At 47.8% G+C, this 21,520-nt stretch overlaps 2 protein-coding genes and 1 long non-coding RNA gene across 6 annotated transcripts in view; 1 reads left to right on the forward strand and 2 right to left on the reverse strand.

Annotated features, from left to right (window-relative positions):
- The window catches only part of ATP13A5 (ATPase 13A5), a 35,580-nt gene extending 28,955 nt beyond the window's left edge, over positions 1 to 6,625 (forward strand). For all 3 annotated transcript variants that reach the window (XM_040613122.1, XM_040613124.1, XM_040613123.1), the window contains 6 exons: positions 37 to 109; positions 723 to 897; positions 1,887 to 2,077; positions 3,657 to 3,745; positions 4,530 to 4,610; positions 5,326 to 6,625. In XM_040613122.1, coding sequence (XP_040469056.1) covers positions 37 to 109; positions 723 to 897; positions 1,887 to 2,077; positions 3,657 to 3,745; positions 4,530 to 4,610; positions 5,326 to 5,526 — 810 coding nt within the window. In that variant the 3' untranslated portion in view covers positions 5,527 to 6,625. The remainder of the gene's footprint in view (positions 1 to 36; positions 110 to 722; positions 898 to 1,886; positions 2,078 to 3,656; positions 3,746 to 4,529; positions 4,611 to 5,325) is intronic.
- Positions 6,626 to 7,624: 999 nt separating this feature from the next.
- On the reverse strand, positions 7,625 to 9,622 carry PLAAT1 (phospholipase A and acyltransferase 1). 2 transcript variants are annotated; one of them, XM_040613125.1, is made up of 4 exons: positions 9,508 to 9,622; positions 8,889 to 9,076; positions 8,426 to 8,694; positions 7,625 to 8,050 (listed from the first exon to the last, which is right to left on the reverse strand). In XM_040613125.1, exons 2-4 carry the CDS (start codon positions 9,007 to 9,009, stop codon positions 7,949 to 7,951), a joined length of 492 nt encoding a protein of 163 aa, XP_040469059.1. In that variant the 5' UTR covers positions 9,010 to 9,076; positions 9,508 to 9,622; the 3' UTR covers positions 7,625 to 7,948. The 2 variants fall into 2 exon arrangements, with proteins under 2 accessions (XP_040469059.1, XP_040469060.1); XM_040613126.1 differs by having other exon boundaries at positions 8,889 to 9,077; positions 9,519 to 9,535.
- A 2,262-nt stretch (positions 9,623 to 11,884) lies between these two features.
- Positions 11,885 to 15,783, reverse strand: LOC121097136. The gene is made up of 3 exons (XR_005830793.1): positions 15,489 to 15,783; positions 14,381 to 14,580; positions 11,885 to 13,453 (listed from the first exon to the last, which is right to left on the reverse strand). It is a non-coding gene; the product is annotated as an uncharacterized LOC121097136 (long non-coding RNA).
- Between the last annotated feature and the right edge of the window lie 5,737 nt (positions 15,784 to 21,520).

The following is a 21,520-nucleotide window of genomic DNA, read 5'->3' on the forward strand; positions in this document are numbered from 1 at the left end:
TGTTCTCAGGTAGTACTGCCTTTGTTTTTGTTCCAGCAACTGCAAATCTTTGGGAATCACCAGTACCTGATACAAGATGTGTTCATTACCCTTCTGGTTTGCCTGACAAGTAAGCAGCTCAGGGAAGCCAGCTATGTCTGTTTGAGAGTCTGAGTGTAAACGGTTGACTGAATTTCCCGATAAAAATTAAAAGGAGAAGCCAAGCTCTGCTGTCAGTAACACCACAACCATTGATGATAGACCAACTCCTAGGGCCCAGAGCGTGGGCTTCAGCTCATAGTCCTTTGCAAACACAGTGGCAGAGCTCTGTAAGTAACCAACAGGGTTTGGGTGTGAGACTTGACTGGAAGAGAAGCAGTTGCTCTGGTGACTGCTAGTGGGGCTCAGACAGTGTAACTTCAGCTCCTGGCTCTCCTGTGTATTCCTGGTGTGAGACCAAGTGTGGCTCTTGGACTCCCATGGAGATCCCCATGGGTGGGATGCTATTCCCCTTCTTCTCTGTGGTTTCCAGAGTTGGGGATTCAAAGCAGGTTCAGGTAGAAAATAGCAGAGATCAAAGCCATTTCTTGCCTGCTTATCAGGGCCAGGCTTTGCAGCTTTCACCTGTGATGAGTGGATGGGGAGGGGGGTGTCTGTGTGTGGCTCTGCTTGCCCAGAAGACACGGATGGATGCTGGCAGGCTGGGCTGCCACGGACTGCGAATGCCTCTGGTTTCTCTGCAGTGAGCTTGACTGAAGCCTATCCAAAACTGGCACCTTATCGCCCTCCTAGCCAGCTCATCTCCCCTCCGTTGCTGCTCTCCATCATCCTCAATGTGTGCTTTACCATAATCATGCAAACCTGTGGCTTCCTTCTGGTGAAGCAGCAGCCCTGGTACGTGGCGCTGGCCAGCCAGAGGTAAGTCCTTCCTTCTGTCTCTGATCTCCAGATGCAGGGACATTGCTGCTGTGCGGGGACACTGCAGCCTCACCGCAGCCTGGGCATGGTGCAGGACCCAAATGGGACAGTTCCTCCCCCGCTCCCCCAACTCTGTGTATACTTAGTAGAGTGTTGCTAAGACAAAATTAAGTTGCTGCAGATGCCACGCTGAAATCTGAAGGGCCAGTCCAAGGGCTAACCCACGTGTGTTTTTCAAATGCTGCCTCTGAAACACACTGGGCACCCATCCCTGGCATGGTCAGGTGGTGCTGGGGCAGCGGTGTGGGGAGCCTGTGAGGACGGGTGGGTGGCCTCTCTCCACTCCTCTCTGCTGCCTTCTCCCTGGGTCTGGCTGCACAGCTTGTCCGCGAAATAAACAGCCCTGGGGCCAGGCTTTTCTGAAATCCAACTTGGCTTAAAAAATGGTTGCGAGGCCAGAAGCCCTCTTGTTTCTGTGTTTTTGAAGGGTAAAAAGTCTCTCCATATTCTAGAGCCAAATTATATTATGTATTATATAAATATATAACACATATTAATGACCAGCATATCATCAAACAAAAATGAACCAGTAGGGCAGGAGACCCAGCAAGGCGTTTCAGTGGGGATGCTCCCAGATGCTGGGGCTCAGCCAGGACCATTCCCCTGCCACTGCATGGATGCATCACAGGGTGTGTGTGCCGGAGCGGTGTGCGGGCAGCTGGGGCATGCAGCCTCATAGCTGTGTCTCAAACACTGCTATCGCTGCCCACCTGAGAGCCGAGATTTTGGTGCAGACCAGAAAATTAAGCTGAATTTTTTGGTTTTGTTTTGTTGGGTGGTTGTGGTTATTTTTTTAATGTACGGTTTTCACTCCTGTGTGTGATGCCTGGTTGCTACAGTAGGCTGGGTTGGAAAGAAGAGGGAATTGCTGCTTGCGGCTGACTGTTGCTGGAGAGAGCAGGAACAATGTGCTGGGTGTTACCTTACAGACATTGCTCTCCAGGGAACCAGACCGTGTCCTCCAGCAGCCCAGGGGGAAATGGTACCAGCAGTGGTGCCCAGAGCACTGTCCTCAGTTACGAAGATACTACACTGTGGCCACTGTGTTCTATCAACTGCATCATTGTGGCCTTCATCTTTTCCAAGGGAAAGCCCTTCCGGAAGCCCATCTACACCAACTGTGAGTAGACCTGGTGTAGCACGTCCTCTTGCAGGCTCCTGTTGCTGCTTCAAAATAACCCAGGCAGAAAAGCCTGCAAGGGAAAGGATGCTGTGGGTTTTTCTGTACCCACAGCAGTTCCTGGCATGTAAAATAATTGTTGGTCTATGTGAACCCCTACTTCTCCATTTCAAAAAAGCACAGTAAGTACTGCTTATGCTAGCTTCTTCCTTGAGATAAAGAGGCAGCAGAGCTGAGAAAGGAGACTGTGTCTTGGTTTTGGAAAATAGGTGCTTTCCAGAAAGTGATGGGCTGGATTTAGTGCAGAACTGCATATTATTGTGAACACAGAGAGCATATGAGGATCAGATGTATTTGTTTCGAAATACACACATCAAAACCAGTTCCTCTGAGATTCACGGTCTTACCTTGCCTGCCTTCCATTCCCAGACGTGAGAGAGAAAAGCCTGTGATAGTATCACTGCCAAAATCCTCTCACAATAACCTTCCTTTTTCTGTTTGAGTTTTGCAGAGATGTTTTAGCCCTTCTGGCTACCAGTTGACTGATAGCTCCTTTGCAATTGCAGCTTTTTGCTCATGGATGAAAGGGCAGGACTTCACTTGATCTTAGCAGAGTTGATTTTATTAGGGATTTTGATAATAGGCAGGTCCCAAACTCATTTCGCAGAGCACTGATCACCTGCAGAAGACAGGTGAGGCCAAAAAGATGCTGCCCTGCAAGCAGCCAGCCTGAGGTGGGACAGAAGACTCTGTCAGCTGAGAAATGTGCCACATGCTTCTCTGTCTTTTACCCCTCTTTGAGGACAGTCCCTAGAAGGAAGCAAAGGGCAGTGCCCTTGCTCAACCCTCTCCCCTCTCCTCCCTGGCAGTGAGAAGGTTGCCAGGAGGCCATTGGGAGCTATTGACCCAACTTTCCAGATAGTTTAAAAATGCTCAGCTCCTGGTAATCGCCAGGAGTTTGGCACCTCCGGACGTCTGAGCCATTTTCCTTTGCTCTGTGTCCTCCTGCTCCTTTGGAAGAGGATGCAAAGGCAGACCCGTCCTGTGAAAGGCACAGGTATAGCCCACCTTTGCACCCTGTCAGCCACAGAAGCGCCTGGCCCTCCCTGGGAGGGCAGCCCACAAGAACAAGCAGCTGCCTCTGCTGCCTGCAGCCCAGGCATAGAGATGAGCACATGGAGGAGCAAGCGCAGGGGAAGAGATGCTGGTGTAGCTCACAGCAGTGCCCTTTGGGAAGAGATGCTGGTGTAGCTCATAGCAGTGCCCTTTGGGAAGAGATGCTGGTGTAGCTCACAGCAGTGCCCTTTCGAGGCACTTTTCTGTGGTTGTGTAAGAATCAGAACATGCCAAATCAGTTGTGCAAGAAAAAATAGTGTAGGTGGTGAGCTTTGCAGCAGGCTGCTGGGGAGTAGCTCCTCTAGTTTGAATTCCACAGCTCTTCTCTGGGGGGGGGAAGCAAGGCATTTTACACGAGGGCAGTTTTACATCATTAGCATTTGGGTGTGCCATCAGCATATTTGCAGACTTTGGTCTCCAACCTCCTTCCTTCCCAGGGCCACAAATGTTCTTCTTTCTCTAGATGTATTTTCAGCCCTTCTGACCCTCCAACTTGCAACCTGCCTCTTCCTCTTCTTGGCCGACATGGATGCTGTGTACAGTGCCATGCAGGTAAGCACAAACAAAACGTGGGTTTCCTTTTCATGCCGTGTACTTTTCTGGCTCTTTAGCTAAGCACGCAGAAGCTACAGCTATGGTCATCTTGGAAATTAATTTACTGCTCTGATTGAGCAGCCCTTTCAAACTTCTCTAACATCCTTCTGACAAAGGCTTGATTAATGAGGTAACCCCCCCTCCTCTGGCTGCAACCAGGAGAAGAAAAAGTGCTTATAGCTTGCTGAGCTTTTCTTCCTAACAGAAAAGCACAATAGGAAGGACTGTGGTTTTGCCTGTTGGAGGAGGCTCATTGGCCAGAGAAGTGATCAGCGGGGATCGTTGCTGCCCACTCCTCCTAAAGCACCATGAGCTCATGCCGGGCTGCCATGGTCCTCCCTGGTGCTCAGCCAGGGCACAGGGCAGGCAGCTGCCTCCAGCTGTGCTGCTCAACATCAGGAATGGCCGAGCCCTGTGGCTTATGCCTGGCCATCCTGCGCGGGGCGGATTTGGGTGGAGGCCTGGCATTAGGGTGAGCATGCGCAGAGGGAGAGGAGCCGCACGTTGTGCATTAGCTGCCGCTCCCCATAAGTATTTGGGCACCAGATCCTACCCCAGGCACTTGATCTGAGTAAGGCAGCTCTGTGCTATGGGGAATATGGCATCAAACCTTCAGTGACAAGGAATTACTGTCTCCTCGTGCTTGCCACTGGGAAAATGTTAGCTTCTCAAATCATTAGGAACAGATGCAAATCTTGGCAAGACATTTAAACCTAATTGCTGTTCATGTCTTTTCCAACAGTTTCTTTGTACTCCTGTGGTCTGGAGAGTTTACGTCTTACTGATGCTCTTGGTCACTTTTTGTGTATCTTTTTTTACAGAGGTGAGTGCATTTGTTCTCTGGGGTGCACAGGAGCAGCATCTGGTCAGGTCTTTCTACCCCTATTTGCAGCCACACTCTCCCACCTGCAGAAGGATAAGCCCTCAGGCTTTTTTTTCCCCCCCCTTAAGACTTGATGTGTGTCAATCAAATCCTTTTTACGCAGCCCACGAGATAATTTAGACCACAGCTCTTAAGCCTTTAGGGAGGGAGCGAGCTGAAGCGCAGCTGCCCAGGAGGAGCCTGCAGGGGAGTAGACCACAGCACGGGTCAGGCACTTGGCCGTGATTTTGAAACCGCCATTTCCCTCTTGTCCTACAGTCGATCGGGCCAGAGACTGTGCTGGCTTGTGCTGTTGGATATTGCAGTAATGACTAAGCTCTAAAGTGTTTTGTGGGTCAAGGCTGGCTGTAGCCAGCACTGGGTATTGTCCCCTGCAAGGAGCAGCAGTGCCTGCTTGTCCCACAGCCCCAGGAGGAGAATCTTGCCTTGATTATCCCCTTCAGCTAAACAGAGACCAGTGTTGCCTGATATAAGTGAGCAGAGCCTTCCTGTGGATGAGGAAGGTGGCATTTGCAACCGTGATACCGAAGGGGTGCACACACAGCCGCCCAGTGCCATGGGGCTCAGGGGGGTTGTACATATAGCATTTTGTCCCCAAGCAGCCCTCCCTTCCAGTGAAGGGCAACAGCATTGACCTTGTACTGTCACTCTGCAGGATGTTATTTTGCAGAACAAGCACCTCTGGCTGCTGCTGAAAGCCTGGTTTGGGTACCAGTCAAATAGCCAGTACCGAAAATGGCAGAGGATGCTGCAGAAGGATCCCAGCTGGCCTCCTGTAAACACAAAAGACTTTGCAGCAAAAAGCACGGAAGCAGCTTACATTAACCCCACCTATGAAAACAGTGACAAGGACTAGGTGAGATCCTGCAGCCAAGCCCGGGGCTGCGCAGTGCTACCAGCTTCCCTGGCTTGCACTGAACATCCCAGATTTTCGTCCTTTGATGTGCACCAGATTCAGGTGTTTGAAATCCCTGCACAAACCCATCCATTCAGGGGCAGGCTGGGCCTGTGCTGGCTGTGCCCTGGAGCACAGGCAAGGATTAATTTCTCAGCTGCTGGTAAAATTACAGCCTTGACTCTATTCCATGGCAACAGCAGGTCTCAGGTCTTGCCAACATCTACAAAGCTTCAAAAATACTGAATACAGCAAAGTGATGGCTTCTGCTGCTCCACGTCATGCTCACTCTGTGTTTCAGTCACTGCTCCGTCAAACCATGTCACTGCATCCATCAGGCTTGATGCGAAGGCAATCCATAATAAGTGACCTAATCCTGACCACACAGAGCAGCAAGCGCACAGTTGCAATACCCTGTGCTCAGTGAAACGCTGCAGCTTCCAAGAGCTGCAGGGAAGTTCCCCAGATGAAGTAATTCCAGTTTTCTTGCACCCAGAGTGAATTATAGATGTGAGAGGGTGCATAGGCTATGCTCACCCAGGTCTCCCTTGCCAGTTCTTGCAGGCATAATGCTCTGAGTACAGGAAAGGTTAAAGCTCACAGGTTGCTGTAAGACCAGGCTGGGAAGGCTGGTGAGGATGTGCCCCACTTAAACTTGCAAAGGTAGAGGACAGCACAGCTGCTGCACACATATCCCCCTGTGCCCTGCCCCCCAGCCCAGTTCATGCTCTGCTACTGCAGGTCCTGGCTCATGTTTGGTGTCACACAGCAGAAAAGCAGAGCTAAGCCTTGGCTTTTTGCTTTAACTAGGTCACGCCAAGAAGCGGCGGGTTGAACGCGTTCCAGCACGCGGCTGCCGGACAGGTGCAAGAGGCTGAGGCCCTCTGTGCTTCCTCTTTATTCTTCAAGTTGTTCAACCACCTAATTAGTTTAGCCACAAAACCACTTTTGATTACATTTGAAGGAAGCAAAAAAGGACTGTCAGGCTCAATTTTATATGTTTTCCCATATTAAAAAAAGAAGAACTTTAAACTCAAAAAGAGGGCACTACAAAATATGACCAGAAGTCTTGGCTTCGTTCTTTCAAACACTGAATCAACTGATGTTTAAAAAAAGCTTCTGATCCCATTATGTACATAATTAGCAAGCCTCTTACTGACAGCTATTTGTGCTCTCATCTCTTCTTACAGTCCAGGCATTTGACTGTGCCAAAAATCAACACAGGATTTAGTTTCTTACATGTGGTCTGCAAATAACATGGTTCCAAACATGTAAGATAGATACTCCTGGCAAAGAATAATAAACCACATTTCTTCAAAACAGTTTTCTTCTAAGATCATGTCAGCTTTGTGACAAGGAAATAGCGAGGCTCTGTGGATTTGGAGATGGGGCACACAGGCGTAGCAATAGCTCATTCTCCAGGAATGTTGCCCACTGCAGGGATCCTGGCTTTGTCTTCCTGCTGGCTGGAGGAAGATTAGTCTTGTGCTGGGGCTACAAACTGCTTAAATTCAACTTCTGGTCACTGAAAAGCCAACGGCCCCAGCTCCAGGCAGCAAAGGCTCCTGGCTGCCCTTTCAATCCATGGTGGTCTTTCTTTAAACCTCAGTGCTTTGGTAGCCCAAGGAGTAGAATGCACTTACAGGGACAAAGAGGGAAATTTCAGTGGCGCGGTGGCCTCAGTGCAGAACAAACAGCTGCCAGAGAAAAAGCTGGCTGGGCTTTTTCTGGGGGTCTGCAGCTCCCAAAGGGAGTCAGAGGAGTCGGAAAAGGGATGCCTTCCAGGCAAGAGAAAACTGAGCTAACACCATCATGCCAAAGCCACAGCAGTTATTTAGGACACTGAGGGATACAGCCTGTAAGACCTGCTCTTCCTTCGTGCCTCCTGCCCTTGCAGAAGCAGCTCAGTTTAGGTACCACCTGCGCAGGCTCCGGGACACAGTGCATGCCCTGCCTGCCCTGTCGCAGGCCTGGGAACCTGGGCTTATCCACTGCCACAGGCCATCAGCTGGAACACACACAATAAAGTCTCAGCAAAGCTTTTTTATATATATAAATATATGTAAAATGTTTTTTAATCAAAAGTAGAAGAAAAGATAGGTTATTTATAGGAAGTAATTTACAGGATGCAGCCAACAAAAGCAGGATCTGTCCAGGAAGCCCTCAGCAGAGCACTGGGTGTGTGAGGATGAAGAATTTGCTTGCAAGCACTCCCAAACTACCACAAAAATCAGAGGCAATGAAATAAAAGCAGATATGGCAAACAGGCCAGTGCTGCTCTCGGCAAGCGCAGCACAGTTGTTCCTAAGTTTCAGTGAAGCTGCAGCCACAAACTCCCCGTGGGTGGCTCCCTGCTCTGCTCCAAGCTCACCCCGCTGGCCCGTCAGTAGTGTTTCTCTCTGGATCTGCTCCAGGCCAAGCCCAGCATGGAGACGGCACCGAGAACAGCTGTTACAACCCCAGCCGTACCAACCGCTCGTCTGACCTGTAAAGGGGAAGTAAGACACGATGAGGTGGTAGGTTTTTTTACTGCCAGGTATGCTAATGAAGAGCAGGCAGGGATAATCAAGGCAATTAAATGAATGAGACAGCTGCCCATAAATAGGAGGGGTGACAGCCAGGCATTCAGCCTTAGGCTATGGCATTCAGCGCGAGGGTGCTACCAGGGTGCAGACAGACCGTAGCGAGCCTCCTGGTCCTATGTCTCCAGTGAGGCCAGAGGTGGTGACAGTTTAGAACCCACACCTGGTGGTGCTTTGCTGGCCCCGTGCTGTTTGCGGGCTGTGCCCTGGTTCACAGCCTCTCATGGAGCAGCAAGGAGGTCCCCGTGAGGCATGGGGGTTTACCCCATGTCACTTACCTGGTCGGAGACCCCCTCACCGTAGCGGAGCTGCGTCACGAAGTGCTCGCAGTTGCTGCTAAGCACATCGTAGGACACATCCTGGTTGATGTAGCTCTCTGCGCGCCTGATGATCACCTTCACCGGGAGTGGGGTGCGGGTGCTGTCGTACTTGTTGTTGATGCGGTAGGTGTCGCTTCCCACCACGTCCTTGAGAAGCTGCATCCTCACCCGGGCCTTTCTGCTGAGCACGGACCTGGCACTGGCGAGCGTGGCTGAAGGCCCTTCCTCTGGGGGGGGGCAGGGCCGGGGTGAGCCGGGCAGGGCAGGCTGGCTCCCCTAAGACCTCAGCGGGGTTTCTGGCTGGCTCCTGCAGAGGCCATCTACACACACTGGGGTCCACCACCAGCCCACGGGGGGAGCCAGCGTCTCCCAGGTCCCCCCAAAGCCCCCTCCGCGCCCCGCCGGGCTGCGCCAGCCTTACCTATGGGCGTCACGCTGATGACATACCCGTCCCCCAGGTAGAGCACCCAGTGCTGGTACGCGGGCCGGAATATCTCGATCAGGTCCCCGGGCTGGGGGTCGCAGCAGCCGGCGGTTGCCATCCCGGCAGCGCGCGGTCAGGACGCGTGTCCCCCTGGCTGGGCCGGCTCGGGGCAAGGCACAGGAGGCCTGGGGCGCGCAGGGGGTGGCAGAGGGGACACCGTCAGGGCCAGGCACGGCAGCGTCGCGGAGCGGCACCAGCTGCAGCTGCGGGGCCGGGGGTGCCGCCGCGGGCAAGAACCGAAAGCGCTGGGCTGCGGGCGAGGCCGTCCGGGGCCGGCAGCCAGCGGCACCGCCCGGCCCTCGCCATATCGCCCCGCCGGCCCCCGCCCGCCGCGCCCCGCCGGTCCCCGCCCGCCGCGCTCCCCCGGGGCTCTGCTAGCGCCGGGCCAGCTCCGGCGGCGGGTCGCAGCTCCCCGCGGTGGGGGTGCCGGGGTACCCAGCGCCGCCGCCGGGAGCTCAGCAAACCCCTGCAGCACCCGGCACCCCGGAGGGGGCCGCACCCCGCTGGCAGAGCCCTCGCCCACCCGCACAACCCCCGCCCGCAGCGCCCCGCTCACCGCAGCCCTGCGCGGCCGTCGGGACGGTGCCTGCTGCTGGGGGGGGGAGGAGGGGGGGCGGCGCAGGCGCGGCCGGGGGCCGGGGCCGGGCCGGGCCCGTTGAACGCGGCGGGTGGCGCCGGGCTGGCGCTGCCCGTGGCCGCTGCAGGGCAAAGGCATTGCTGGGGGCGCTGCTGAGGCTGCGGCCCGGGGTTTCCTTCAGGGCTCCAGAGGACCCCGGTGGTTGTGCCGGCGTGTGGGGCCGATCTGGAACTCGGGGAGAGTTGCAAAGCAGGCGTGTGCATCGCGGCGCCGGGCAAGGGGGATCGCTCCTCCCGACCTTACCGAGCTAACCTGACCTAACACGGAGGGGTTAAGTCAGCAGATACTTATTACACAGAAGCATATCCATTCGATTCCCAAGACAAGGCGGGGTTATTACAGTTAGTTCCAGGAGCTCACTATCATAAATCTGCTCCCTCTGGCGCAGGCGTGTTGACACCGGGTGGTGCGGGCCGGGGTCTCGGGGAGGAAGGCTCGCAGTCTGCCTCGGGATGTGCTCTTCCCTTTGGCACAGGGATGCTGAGCAGCCCCCGCTGAGCCGCACTGTGCTGGCTCTTCCCGGGCAGAGGCAGCGCAGCTCTTGCTTACAACCGGGCTACTCGTCCTGTATCTGCGCCTCTTTGTGAGTCGGTCAGTTACCTACAGGTGCTGAGCACAAGTTGCAGGTGCTGTGTACTTAACGAATGCTTTTCAGCTTTAACTGTTTCAGTGCCCAGCGAGAGCCCTCCGAGCCGGGGGTGAGCGCAGCCCAGCGGCTCCGGCCGCCTCCCGGGCTGTTGCCGGCGGGGCGGGCTAGCAAACAGCCGGGCGGGCTAGCAGCCAAGCTGACCCGAGCAGCGTGTTTAAAACCAGCGTGTCAAAGCCTGGTGAGCAAGGCGGTTAATGTAAAGGAGCAGCAGCAGCAGCAGGTTTGCCACCTTTCTGGCTTCAGTCGACATGAACCAGTCAAGCCAGCGCTGCACTGCGTGGCGCCTGCTCGCTGCAGCACCCCACCCCCCCGCTTCAAACCTGAAGTCTTCACACAAGCTTTGCAATGGAAAACCAAGGTAATTCTTGTGGTATTGAGGGGAAAAAAAATGTATCCGTGGAAACCCAGAAATCTGCTTTACTTGGGCACAGCTGGGCCCTGTTGCTCGGCCCGCCCCCCCCCGCCCCCCCCCCCCCCCGCAGATCCACCCTGTCAGCGGGTGGGGGAGCGCAGCTGGAAGCTGCTGCTGAACAGACAGGAAAGATGCTGTTATAATCGGGGTGAAATTCCAGCATAAGGTTGACAGTTCAGTTGTGCACGGGTAGGTCTCTCTGGGTGATTCATTTTCATTATGTAATGAAGCTGAAAGCCCCTTTCCATGTGCATCCTCTCCAAAATAGCTCTGCTGTGCACATGCAGGCAGCTGGCACGTTGTTCAATGGGCCAGAACAAAATCCCTTTTATCTACCTAGCTGTTGATGGAGGTTACAAATACTTTTCTGGCTAACAGCACATGTGAGTTTATGGATACAAGGGAAAGCGGAAAGGGTAAGTGAATAATGACCAGCCTTAATGGCAGAAACAACAGGAAGCCCACACTGTTCCTCACAGTAATCAGGAAGGAACCTGCAAAGAACTGGAAAAGCATCAGAGAAACTCAGTGGTGTGTTCCTCATGTCTCAAAGCTTCACTCACAGTACTGGAAATTTGCTCAGAGCTTGGACAAGGCCCAGGCAGTGCCCTGGTGCCCTGGGCCTTGTGAGTGATCTGTCATGGGGTGTCTTGCACACTGCAGGTGGGTATCTGCTCCACCGTGAACCTCCATGGGCTGCGAGGGCACTGCCTGCCTCACCATGATCTTCACCGTGGGCTGCAGGGGAATCTCTGCTCTGGTGCCTGGAGCACCTTCTTCCCTCCGTCCGCACTGGCCTGGGTGTCTGCAGTGTTGCTGCTCTCACATATTCTCACTCCTTTCTTCCACTGCAGTTTTTCTTGTGTAGATTTCCCCCCACCTCTTCTTAAATATGTTATCACGGAGGTGCTACCGCCATCGCCAACTGGCCTTGGCTAGTGTCGGGTCCATCTCTGATCCAGCTGGCATTGGCTCTGTTGGACATGGGGGAAGCTTCTGGCATCTCCTCACAGAAGCCAACAAGCCAGCCCTATAGCCCCCCCCCCATACCAAAACCTTGCCATGCAAACCCACTACAGTTTTTCAAACAGCCTCTGAAGACATGTCCTGACTCAGATAAAAGACTTATTTCAATTTGGGTCTAAAGCAAATTTGAGAGATTTTAAATGAACAATTTCAAACATTTCAGTAAATGCAATTATATATTTATTAATATTTCTTCTCAGTATTAGAAATATAAAAGCAGAAAGTAATACAAATTAATTGGAAAAATATTGCTAACTATAGGTATGCATTTGAGGATTCATTTTGATCAAACGCAGTATTCACAATGCAGCCATAATCTTGCTCATGTGCTCTGTCATCCAATACATCCCTGGGCCATTTTGAAGAAGAATCCCTTGATGTCACAGCTATAGTCACCTTTCTCTTCCTTCTGTATAATGGGGAAAAAAACCACCACAAAACAACAACCATTTTTAATTGCTCTTCTTATCTATGGTGAGTGGTAAAACAATGGTGTGAGCATGAATGAAGTCAGATTTTGGAGAAGCCCAGCTTTTGTGATAGTGATGCATATGCCCCATGTAAAGGAAACAGCACATGTTCATTTCTGTAGAAAAAGCTAATTTTTCCCTCACATTGCTCAAATGAGGTTCTGAATGCTGTGCTTCCTTTCTGGTCCTGCAGGTATGTGGCTGATGGGAGTTTTGAGGTTTACAGGTACTAAAAGGGGTGTATGTGTCTTGACTCTGCTGAACATGGGAAAGCTGGTAAAAGCCTTACCTGTACAGGTACGTTGTAGAGGAGATAAGAACGACAAGAACAACTACACCTGCCACAACTCCGATGACAATGGCGATTGTATGGTCCTCAGGATTCTCTGTGGGAGGGTCTTCAACTGGAGAAGAAGTAAGAGCCCTGTCAGTGAAAGCTAACCGTACCATGAACAGATTTATTTTTATTTTCCTCAACCCTTGCCTGTCTGCTTGATTTACACTGTTTTCTCTGATGAATTTTGTCAAACCCAGGTCCTGCATGCTCTACAGAGCCCTGCTGTCATGCCTTCTAGCACCTCTCCGCTACAGGATCTGACCCCTTGGACCACAGACTCTCACCAACTGGGTTACTAGTTTACAGCATGGAAGTGAAGAGCAAGCTCAGTCTTCTCTGTAATGACATCCAGTTTTGAAAGTGGTGTAAGGCAGACAGTGAAATCCAAAATAGTTCTATTACCTATCTTTTCAGTCTCGCAGCTTGGTCCTGTGTACAGTTCTGAACATTCACAGTAGAAGCGGGAAGAGGTGCTGTTGGTAGTTTCAGAGCAAACTCCGTCATTCTTACAAGGATTTGGCATACATGGTCCACCTAGCATGAAGGAGGAGAAACATTTTGGACTCAGGTAATCTGACTGAGAGAACTGTTCTTGCTTAAGTTACACTGACTCCTAATGCAGGACATCCCCTGTGTTTTAAGGCGCATTACTTGTACTTGACAACAGGAATAAGCAAAAGAAATGCTGTTTCTACAGTGAAACATTAGAGCAAGATCTCTAGTATGTTTTTCTTCTGTACACTGTGGCAACTATCTGCAACCAGGTGATGTCCTATAAGCAGTAAGTCAGGACGACTTAGCATCAAAAACAGTATGATAGTGGTTGACTCACTCCTGTAGCATCCACGACTGTAGTTTGAAATTCCACAGATTTCATCAGATCCACACACTATGTTAGAGCAGGAGACAGTGGAACTTTCTGTGCACTGGCATCTCTGAGAGCAGTCATCAGTGGTGAATATTTCTCCAATCTAGAGGACAGCAGTTAAATGTTAAAAAATGTCAAACAAAATCAGCCAGAAAAACCATAGATGGAGCACTGGGGTCCCATGCTATTCTCTCTGGTGCCTTCCTGATGAATGACAACAGGGCAGATATGCCCCCCTGCCCTCGCTAGTTTGTACAAAAAAGAAAGTAAGCAGTATACTAATCCAGCTCTTTGAAACTCAAGGATGGCCCAAGAAAAAAGGCAAAAGAAGAGTTTGGGGTATGAGATCCTGGCCCCAGGTGGGGTACCTATGCAACCAACAATGTCTAACTGCTGCTGGAGGTAAGAGTGGCAGGTGCATGACATCATGCTTCCAAGGCAGTGTGGAAATACTGTGTGTGGTATTCCTGGCAAGCGCCACCTGTTCATGTGTCTCTCTCCTCCCATGAAACTGTTTTTACTGGCTTAGGCCTTTTCTGTACCAAATCTCTAGTGTTAAAACAGAAATCTATGGGATTATCAAGCTGTTCTATCTTGCAGCAACAAAGGAGGATTCATCCAGAATCCAGCCTTGCTTGGTGCTCACCTATCCTGCTTATACCACTCTTCGCTGAGAACAGAGGGACCACAGTGACTGGCAGAATTTCTCTAATTGGTGTGTTGTAAACTTTAGAGCCTATGAGGTTATTATTTAGCATAATAAAGGTGAAGAATTAACATGGAGGTCAGAGTGTAATCATATACTTTCTCCAAGTGCCTGCCTTGAATATTCTGGCAGAGTTTCAGATGCAGGCCATGTGATCCATTCTCTCTTCCCTTCCTCCAGAGACTAGAATTTTGTTAAACAATTGCTCTTTGTTTCTAATGCAAAATTACATGCTGAGGAGAATGAGGAGATTGTCAAAATGATTAGCAAGATAAAATATTGTTTGGTGCTGTGGGAGCTGTCTGACCCACAGAGAGACTGTACCTCATAATATTTGTCAAGGTATGTACAGCCGCATTGTTTGTAAGGCACGCAGTCAAAACCACTAAGGACGTAGCCAGGGAGACATTCACAGCCTTCGACACAAGGTGATTCGCACTCAGAGGGGCTGGTCAAGTCGCTGCAGGATGCAGGGCATGCAGATATGCATGAACTGTAGTTGCTGTTGGCAGGGCATGATATTCCTTTAAAAATAAGGAGAGTCCAGTTACAGCAGGCTGCTGTGCAGTACTTGCTTACACAATGCCCTTTGAGATCCAGAGGACATTACCATTTTGTAGGAGGCAGTAAGACGAACACACATACACACAGATGTGCCTACATATATAATAGTACTGAAGTTGTAAATGAAACGCTCCAAGTCAGGAAGTGCATCATCAAAGCTATTTGTGTGCTGTGCTCTCGTTCCTGGTGCTCACTGATCTCAGAGAACTTCTCACACATTCAGGGCAGCCATCCCTGCAAGTACCAGAGCTGTTTCCCAACTCTGGGAACTGTGTTTCACCAGGAATACAGTCACCTAACCATGGGTAATGCAGGGGAAGTGTGGTTTGATGAATCTCCCAACTTGAAATCAAAATATTAGGGGGAAAAAAAGGGTTGAGATTATTATAAGTTTTATTTCAACATCTTTTAGTCTGAAGGATTTGAAGTTTTCAGCTGAATCTTTTTTATCTTGAAATTTCACAGGCAAAAAAGAGAATGAATGTATTTTGTAGATTTAAAAAGAGATTGAAATGAAATGTTTTTCCTTCTGAATTTGTGGCTTGTGATGGTCTCCAAAATTTTAACTTTTTTTCCTAGTTGGGACATTTTTTTCTCTCACAAAACTTCTGATGACAGGGGAGCTGGCATTTCTGCTTTCCTAAGTAGCTTTCTAAGCTGGGTCTAAATGTAGAAGTCAGCATAGGAGAGAGAAGAGAGGCCAGAAGAGCAAGTGTGCATGCTAAACTGTGAACAGTGATTAAAGCATGAATCAACAATCATTCCCTAAGAAGCTTTGATATGTGGTGCGTTTAGGAAAAGCCTCCAATTTCAGATTTTGAGAGTCTTTTAGACAGGAACCATACTTTCTAGTTTTTCCTGTGCTTACCACAAACTGTCTGTTGCCTCCAGCCTTCCATATTGACTCCTTGCTGCTGACAAGCCAGCACGTATTCCTCCAGACTGCGACATAAAATAGCATCCTCATCTCCTCCCACACATATATCAAACAGGCAGCTCCTATGTACAACATGAGAAAGCGTTCATTCCCAATACCTTTGTTATTGTTTATTTTCAGCTGCTTTTCTGCCTGACTCTAAGTTAGTTCCATTTTCCTGTATCTGGCTGACAGGAAAACAGAGGAATAAAAAACCCCCTCCAAGCATATGACTGGGAAGATCAGGTCATTTGTTGTGCAGCTGCTGCTAACACGTGAGGTATTCATATATGAACAAGGAATAAACAGGTACCTGACTGCTTGTCACAGGAAATTATTCTTTGCTGTCTGCTTCTGTTTGGGCTAGCGTGGCTGCATCTTGCTCATAAAGCACTTTTTAGTGCTGCTAAGTCTTATAGCTGGCCTACACACTTCTTTCAATACCTGGGTGCCTTTCCCATGTCCATACGCCTCAAACATTGACACAGCATTCTGTTTTACCCAGTGTTTGTTTGCTAGTGCTACTTCTCAGCTTTGCTTATCATCTGAATATCCATGGCCTGATTTTCAGAGGCACTGAGATCTGAGATGAATGGGATCTGCAAGTATGCAGCACCTCAGAAAAATCAGGAAACCCTTAAGAAAGTAGAACAGGCTGCCCAACCAAATTCTACAGGGAGTAGAAAAGTAGAAATGCAGCTTACATAAAGATCAGGATATATACATTGAAGCCAGTGGTCCGGTTTATTTGGCTTAAGATACCTTCAAATTCTTCTCACAGCTAAGAGACACTTTGAAGCTGAGCATTATCAATTTTTAAATGTTAGGTACAACTATATGACTAAAGAAAACTGACAGCTACTTGACAATTTTGTGACTGATGACTGATGAATATGAGGATGAATCAACAGGTTTCATTACAGCTCAAAATTAGGTGTGTAGGAATTTATATGTGGGAGGTGAGAGCAGCCTTGAAACACAGGAAAGGGTATCCTTGAAGATACTGGGTTAAGTTACTCTTCACTAATCTGTTCTTTTGCGCTGCTCCATGGAAGATGCAAGAGCGTCACTGACAGCTTCAGCCTTTGTGGCTATAGCATGAAGGCTAGATTTTATGAAGCTAAAATTATTAAAAGAAAACTAATAGACCCAGGTACTAAATTCTCACTGAAAGTGAACAAGAACTGTAAGCACACTGGAAATCCCAGCCTACAGGTATAATGCTTAACATTGCTGTTTTATCTGTGTAGGAAAAGAAGAAAGCTACTTTCTACAGCTAACAGAAAAGTGGAACTCTAAACAAATAGAAAGACAGATCATCACAATTTGTGGATAACTGGCTAGCTGAAAAGGGTCACATAGGCATAGTCCAGCTGGCTGGACAAAAATGCACATCGCTCTCAGCTTATCTGAAGTAAAGCAAAAATACACTGTCTTTGGCTGTTCTTGTTACACAATAACAGGAAGATCGCGGTGGGAAAAGAATGTTGCAGGTGGGAACAGATAACTACAGCAGAGAAACTAGGGGCGGGCTTGTTATTTAGGCAACTAACCAATAACGAGCTTAACTTTTGTAGTATGTATGAGCTAATTATAAGAAGGCATAAAAGGTGACTGTAAGAGACAATAAATGAAGTCTGCTGATCACTCATATTGAGTGACTGTGTCTTCCCTCCGTCGTGACAACAATTATGTAAAACTAAATAAGGGGATTTAAATACATCAATAACAGAATCACTGGGCCCAGTTCACCAAAGACACTTACTATCCTTAGTTCCTATTAATACCCTGGTAACTGAAGATGCAAAGTTCTTGTCAGAAACAAGCACAAAAATGACTTTGCAAGTGGGAAGAACGACTGTCTGCAGTAGACACTTACGTGAAATAGAAATCAGGTGAGACTGTGGAATGACACTTCACGAAAGGACCATTCAAGTCAATCAGGATTTGACATCTTGAAGTGCTGTTTTCTTGCCCCAGCTGATTTTCGCTGCAGCCTTGGAAGAGCCCTGGATCTGGTTCCTCCTCAGATTCAGCTTTTGAGTTGACATCTCGTCTGTAAAAGAAGTCATGATGAAACCATCAGTTCTCTGTACATCCAACATCCATGATACTACTCTCTAAGTAACACCACAAGAGTACTTCTGTCTTGTGGTGTAAGCTTATTTCTCTCTCATGATTTATCCTGAATGGGAAGGAGATAGATGAAGCAAATCAAAGATGTAGTAGAACACTTCCTACTGTCTCAGAGATTTATGGATATTTAAATCAAAAGATATATCTGTAATTATATCTTTGGAAATTCTACATGATGCAGGCTTAATCCAATGCCTCCTTCATCCAATCTGTTTAATAAAATCTGAATGTTAGTCAGAATGATGCAGCTGAAATAGGCCACTATTTATTGGACATGTGCTCGCTTTTGCTGAATAACTGGCTGCATGCCTGAAGTGCCAAAATTCTCTTGTAGGCATAGCCTCCGGAGCCCCTTTATGCTCAACACTACCTACATACTGCTTTCTCCTATTCTGGCAGACAAGTTTTTGCAGTCAAATGATATCCTGACAGCTAATACAATTCCATTTACTTGCTGAAAATGTTCTGTGTTAGTGGCTAAGCAACCTCCAAAGATCTTTCAAAGCAAATTGGGAAGGAATGAAAGAAGGAAACTTCTTTCCCTACCTGATTCAATGTTCTGTATGGACTAATTAGCACAGAATTTGCCTGGCCACAAATATCATGCTCATTTATAATCGAAAGAAACCCTTATTTTCTGTACTGGCAGAAAACACTAGATAGCCATGAAAGTAAGGAAATCAGATATTTCAAACCTCACCTAGGAGGAACTGTGAACTCACCTTGATGGATTTCAAAGCTACCTTCATATTCCAGAGGGAGGGATGACACTGAACTGGGATTTGCCCTCCCTTTGGCCCATCCAGCACAACATGATGTATTTATCTTTGCTAGGAACCATGAGTCTGGCAAAGATCTTATTCATCCCTGTGCCCTAGCAGTTGTAATGACTGTGACTCCAAAGAGGGATACTGAACTGGAGTAATGCAGTGATAGTTCAGGCCTCTTTTGGCTAGATGGAAGGGCGCTGATAATTCACCCTAGTGATGAGCAGGAAAGGTCCCTACACACAGACCAAGGGAAGAAGAAAGACTAGAAATAAGACAGTGTAGTTATTCCTGGATATTAACTGTGGCTTAATTCACTCCCAGTAGCTGTGCTTGCCATGGATATTAAGTAGAAAGTTAAGTACCTGAGACGAGAGGTTCTTCTTTTTAGAGGAACTTTCCAGCTCTCACCAAATACATTCACATTCTTCACCCAAACACCATCTGGATTTGTGAAGTCATTTCTATATCTCCCATCAAAGTCACCACACAAGCCTTCCACTCTGTTTCTGTAGGTGTTGGCCAGCTTTATATCTAGGGAAGTTCAGAAGACAAAAAAGCACCATTACACAGAAATCTTTGCTTCTGAGTGTATGGAAGAGGTGGAAAGCAGTGCCAAGAACCACATTTAATGATTCAGGTTGGAGTTAGTAACATGACACGGGCCTCACACATAGGATTTGAACACAGCCCTGAACATACACACATGTTCATACCCACATTACCAGGATTGTTTCTGTGCTCTGCAATATGGATGATGAAAAAAATTGTTTCTTGCAGCCAATAAGGTATTATGTAATATGGCATCACCACCTGAGGGCTCATACTGCTTACTGCTTTGCAACAAACCGAATGTACCGCACACTTTTTGCCCTTCACTTACAATTCACTTGCTCGTTGAGAAACGGAATTCCTATAAAACAGACCTTTTTTTTTTTTTTTTTCCCAGTTGGAATTTTAGGGCTTGGAATGACAGCCGTGTGTATAAATGGCCTGGCACTTTCACCATACACTCAGAAATAACATGGCTATATTCTGTTGTAAATCAGGAGTAGCTCTTTTGCTCTCAACTGCTTTGAACAGAGGAGGTAATGTGTGTTCAATTTACATAATGAGTTGTGTATATGTGATATGAGTCCTGCTGAGAAACACTAAAGAATGGGATTATCTGGAATAGCCTTGACAGGAAACATGTAAAAGGATGCACTCTGACTCTACATCTCATTTCTTCTAAGTTCAGGTGGATCCAGATAAAGAAATGAGTTTTATGTGTTTTCTGGTTCTTGGAAAACCCTTTTTGTTTTAGTTTTCTGGAAGTTTGTATCACAAAGGGCCATAGGCTCAAATGGTGAAAGTTTCTAATTTTGCCTTGGGTTTAGACCTCCTTTGGAATAAGAACATTTTTTGAGACAGTGTATAAATATTCCTGCACGTTGTCTTAGTATCACTTACCTGCATTTTGATTGCCATCAAAGCTCAAGTATAAGCCAAAGTCTGTCTCCAGATAAATTCTTGTTGTCCTCTGGTATATACGAATACCTTCATGAGGACGAGCAGGGGGTCTCACCCTCACACCATCCAACTAACAGGGAAAGAATAAGTTAAATACATAATATATAGGCCAAATTCAGGACTGGCTTCATTAGTCATTAATGCTACAAATGAATACTCCTCTGGTTTTATGATAAATATATCAGATAATTTAACCAGGTAAAAACCTCAGGATTTGTTTTTCTAAAGTTAACAAAATCATACATTGAGGAAAGTGATCTGGGCACAATGTTTTGATTCCATCCTAACATATTCTATTGTTGAGCTAAAAATTTATACATGAGCTATGTAAACTCTTATGCACCAATAAAGGGGAAGGAAATGCAGTTTTCCTAGCATAATTCACACTTTTTCCTACCACTGATAAAAATTTGTATGTCTTTACTTAAGTTTTGGGATATTTGGTGTTTTATTCCTAAATCTCTATTTATTCATTTATTTGTTTGAAGTAGACTTATATCCTTCACAGCTATAGAGAAAAAAGACTCAACACAGCTGAAAAATCACATTTGTGGTTGTCCCATAGCACTGCTATAATAATACAGTTTGCTTTAATATCTAAATTCTTCGAAACAGACATTTAATACTCAAAGGTGTTATACTGCAAGGGAGGAGCTTTCTCTGTGTTCTGCAGTCAGCAAAAAACTTACCACAAGCTGCTTGTTCTGCCTGAATTGTACTGTGTGATTATAAACATTGATGACAATCTCTTTCAGGTAAGTAATGTGTCGATTTCGATGAAGGGGATAGTTCACGCCTTCAATGCTGAACTGTGTCAGAGTATCAGGTAGGTCACGGGTGGTCTGAGCCAGAATATACGTGTATTTCCCTTGGAAGTGGTGCACCAGGCCATCAAAGGTGATGTAATGTGGGTCGCCCATGATTCGACATCTCCCAAAACCTAAAGAAGAGCAGCTTCATTACTTTCCTGCCTGAATGTGCATGCACGTGGAAAAAAGAGGATCATTACCAAAGGATTCACAGATATATCTGAGTTTTGGGTTTGGTAGATGCAATGCAAATAGTATTATTTTTATAAAAAAATATTCAAAATAATCAGGCTGAACTGTCAAATTTCTAGATATGTGTAAATTTTCAAACTCTTGTTCCACTTCCCTCTGCAAATTCTCTGTCTTGTACTGGAACTTTTTATTCTGAGAACCGAGGCCTTTTTCTGTTCGATAATGTGTCGTCAACAGCACTGTCAGAGCTGTCTTCTTTCACCGTGGAAAATAAGTGCCACGGAAAAAAGAATGGACACCCAGATCCTTCCTCCTTCTCCAGCCCTCTTGGAACACCAAGTGAAGATCTGCCTGCACATACCTGTTGGATTGCACTTGTGTTTTCCATTTTTGATCACGCAGGTTTCTTTAGAATCACAGCTGAAGCTTTTACATTTGATGACACCGTTGTTCTGACACTGGCATCTTTTGGTGCAGTGTGGAGTTATCCAGGTCTCCCCAGCCTGGACACAAGTTGTGTTAATAACATGTTATCAAGGTACTCAGCTTTGCAATGCAATAAAAGTTC

Source organism: Falco naumanni, chromosome 13 (genome assembly GCF_017639655.2).
Source record: "Falco naumanni isolate bFalNau1 chromosome 13, bFalNau1.pat, whole genome shotgun sequence".
In the NCBI taxonomy this organism is placed as follows: Eukaryota; Metazoa; Chordata; class Aves; order Falconiformes; family Falconidae; genus Falco; species Falco naumanni.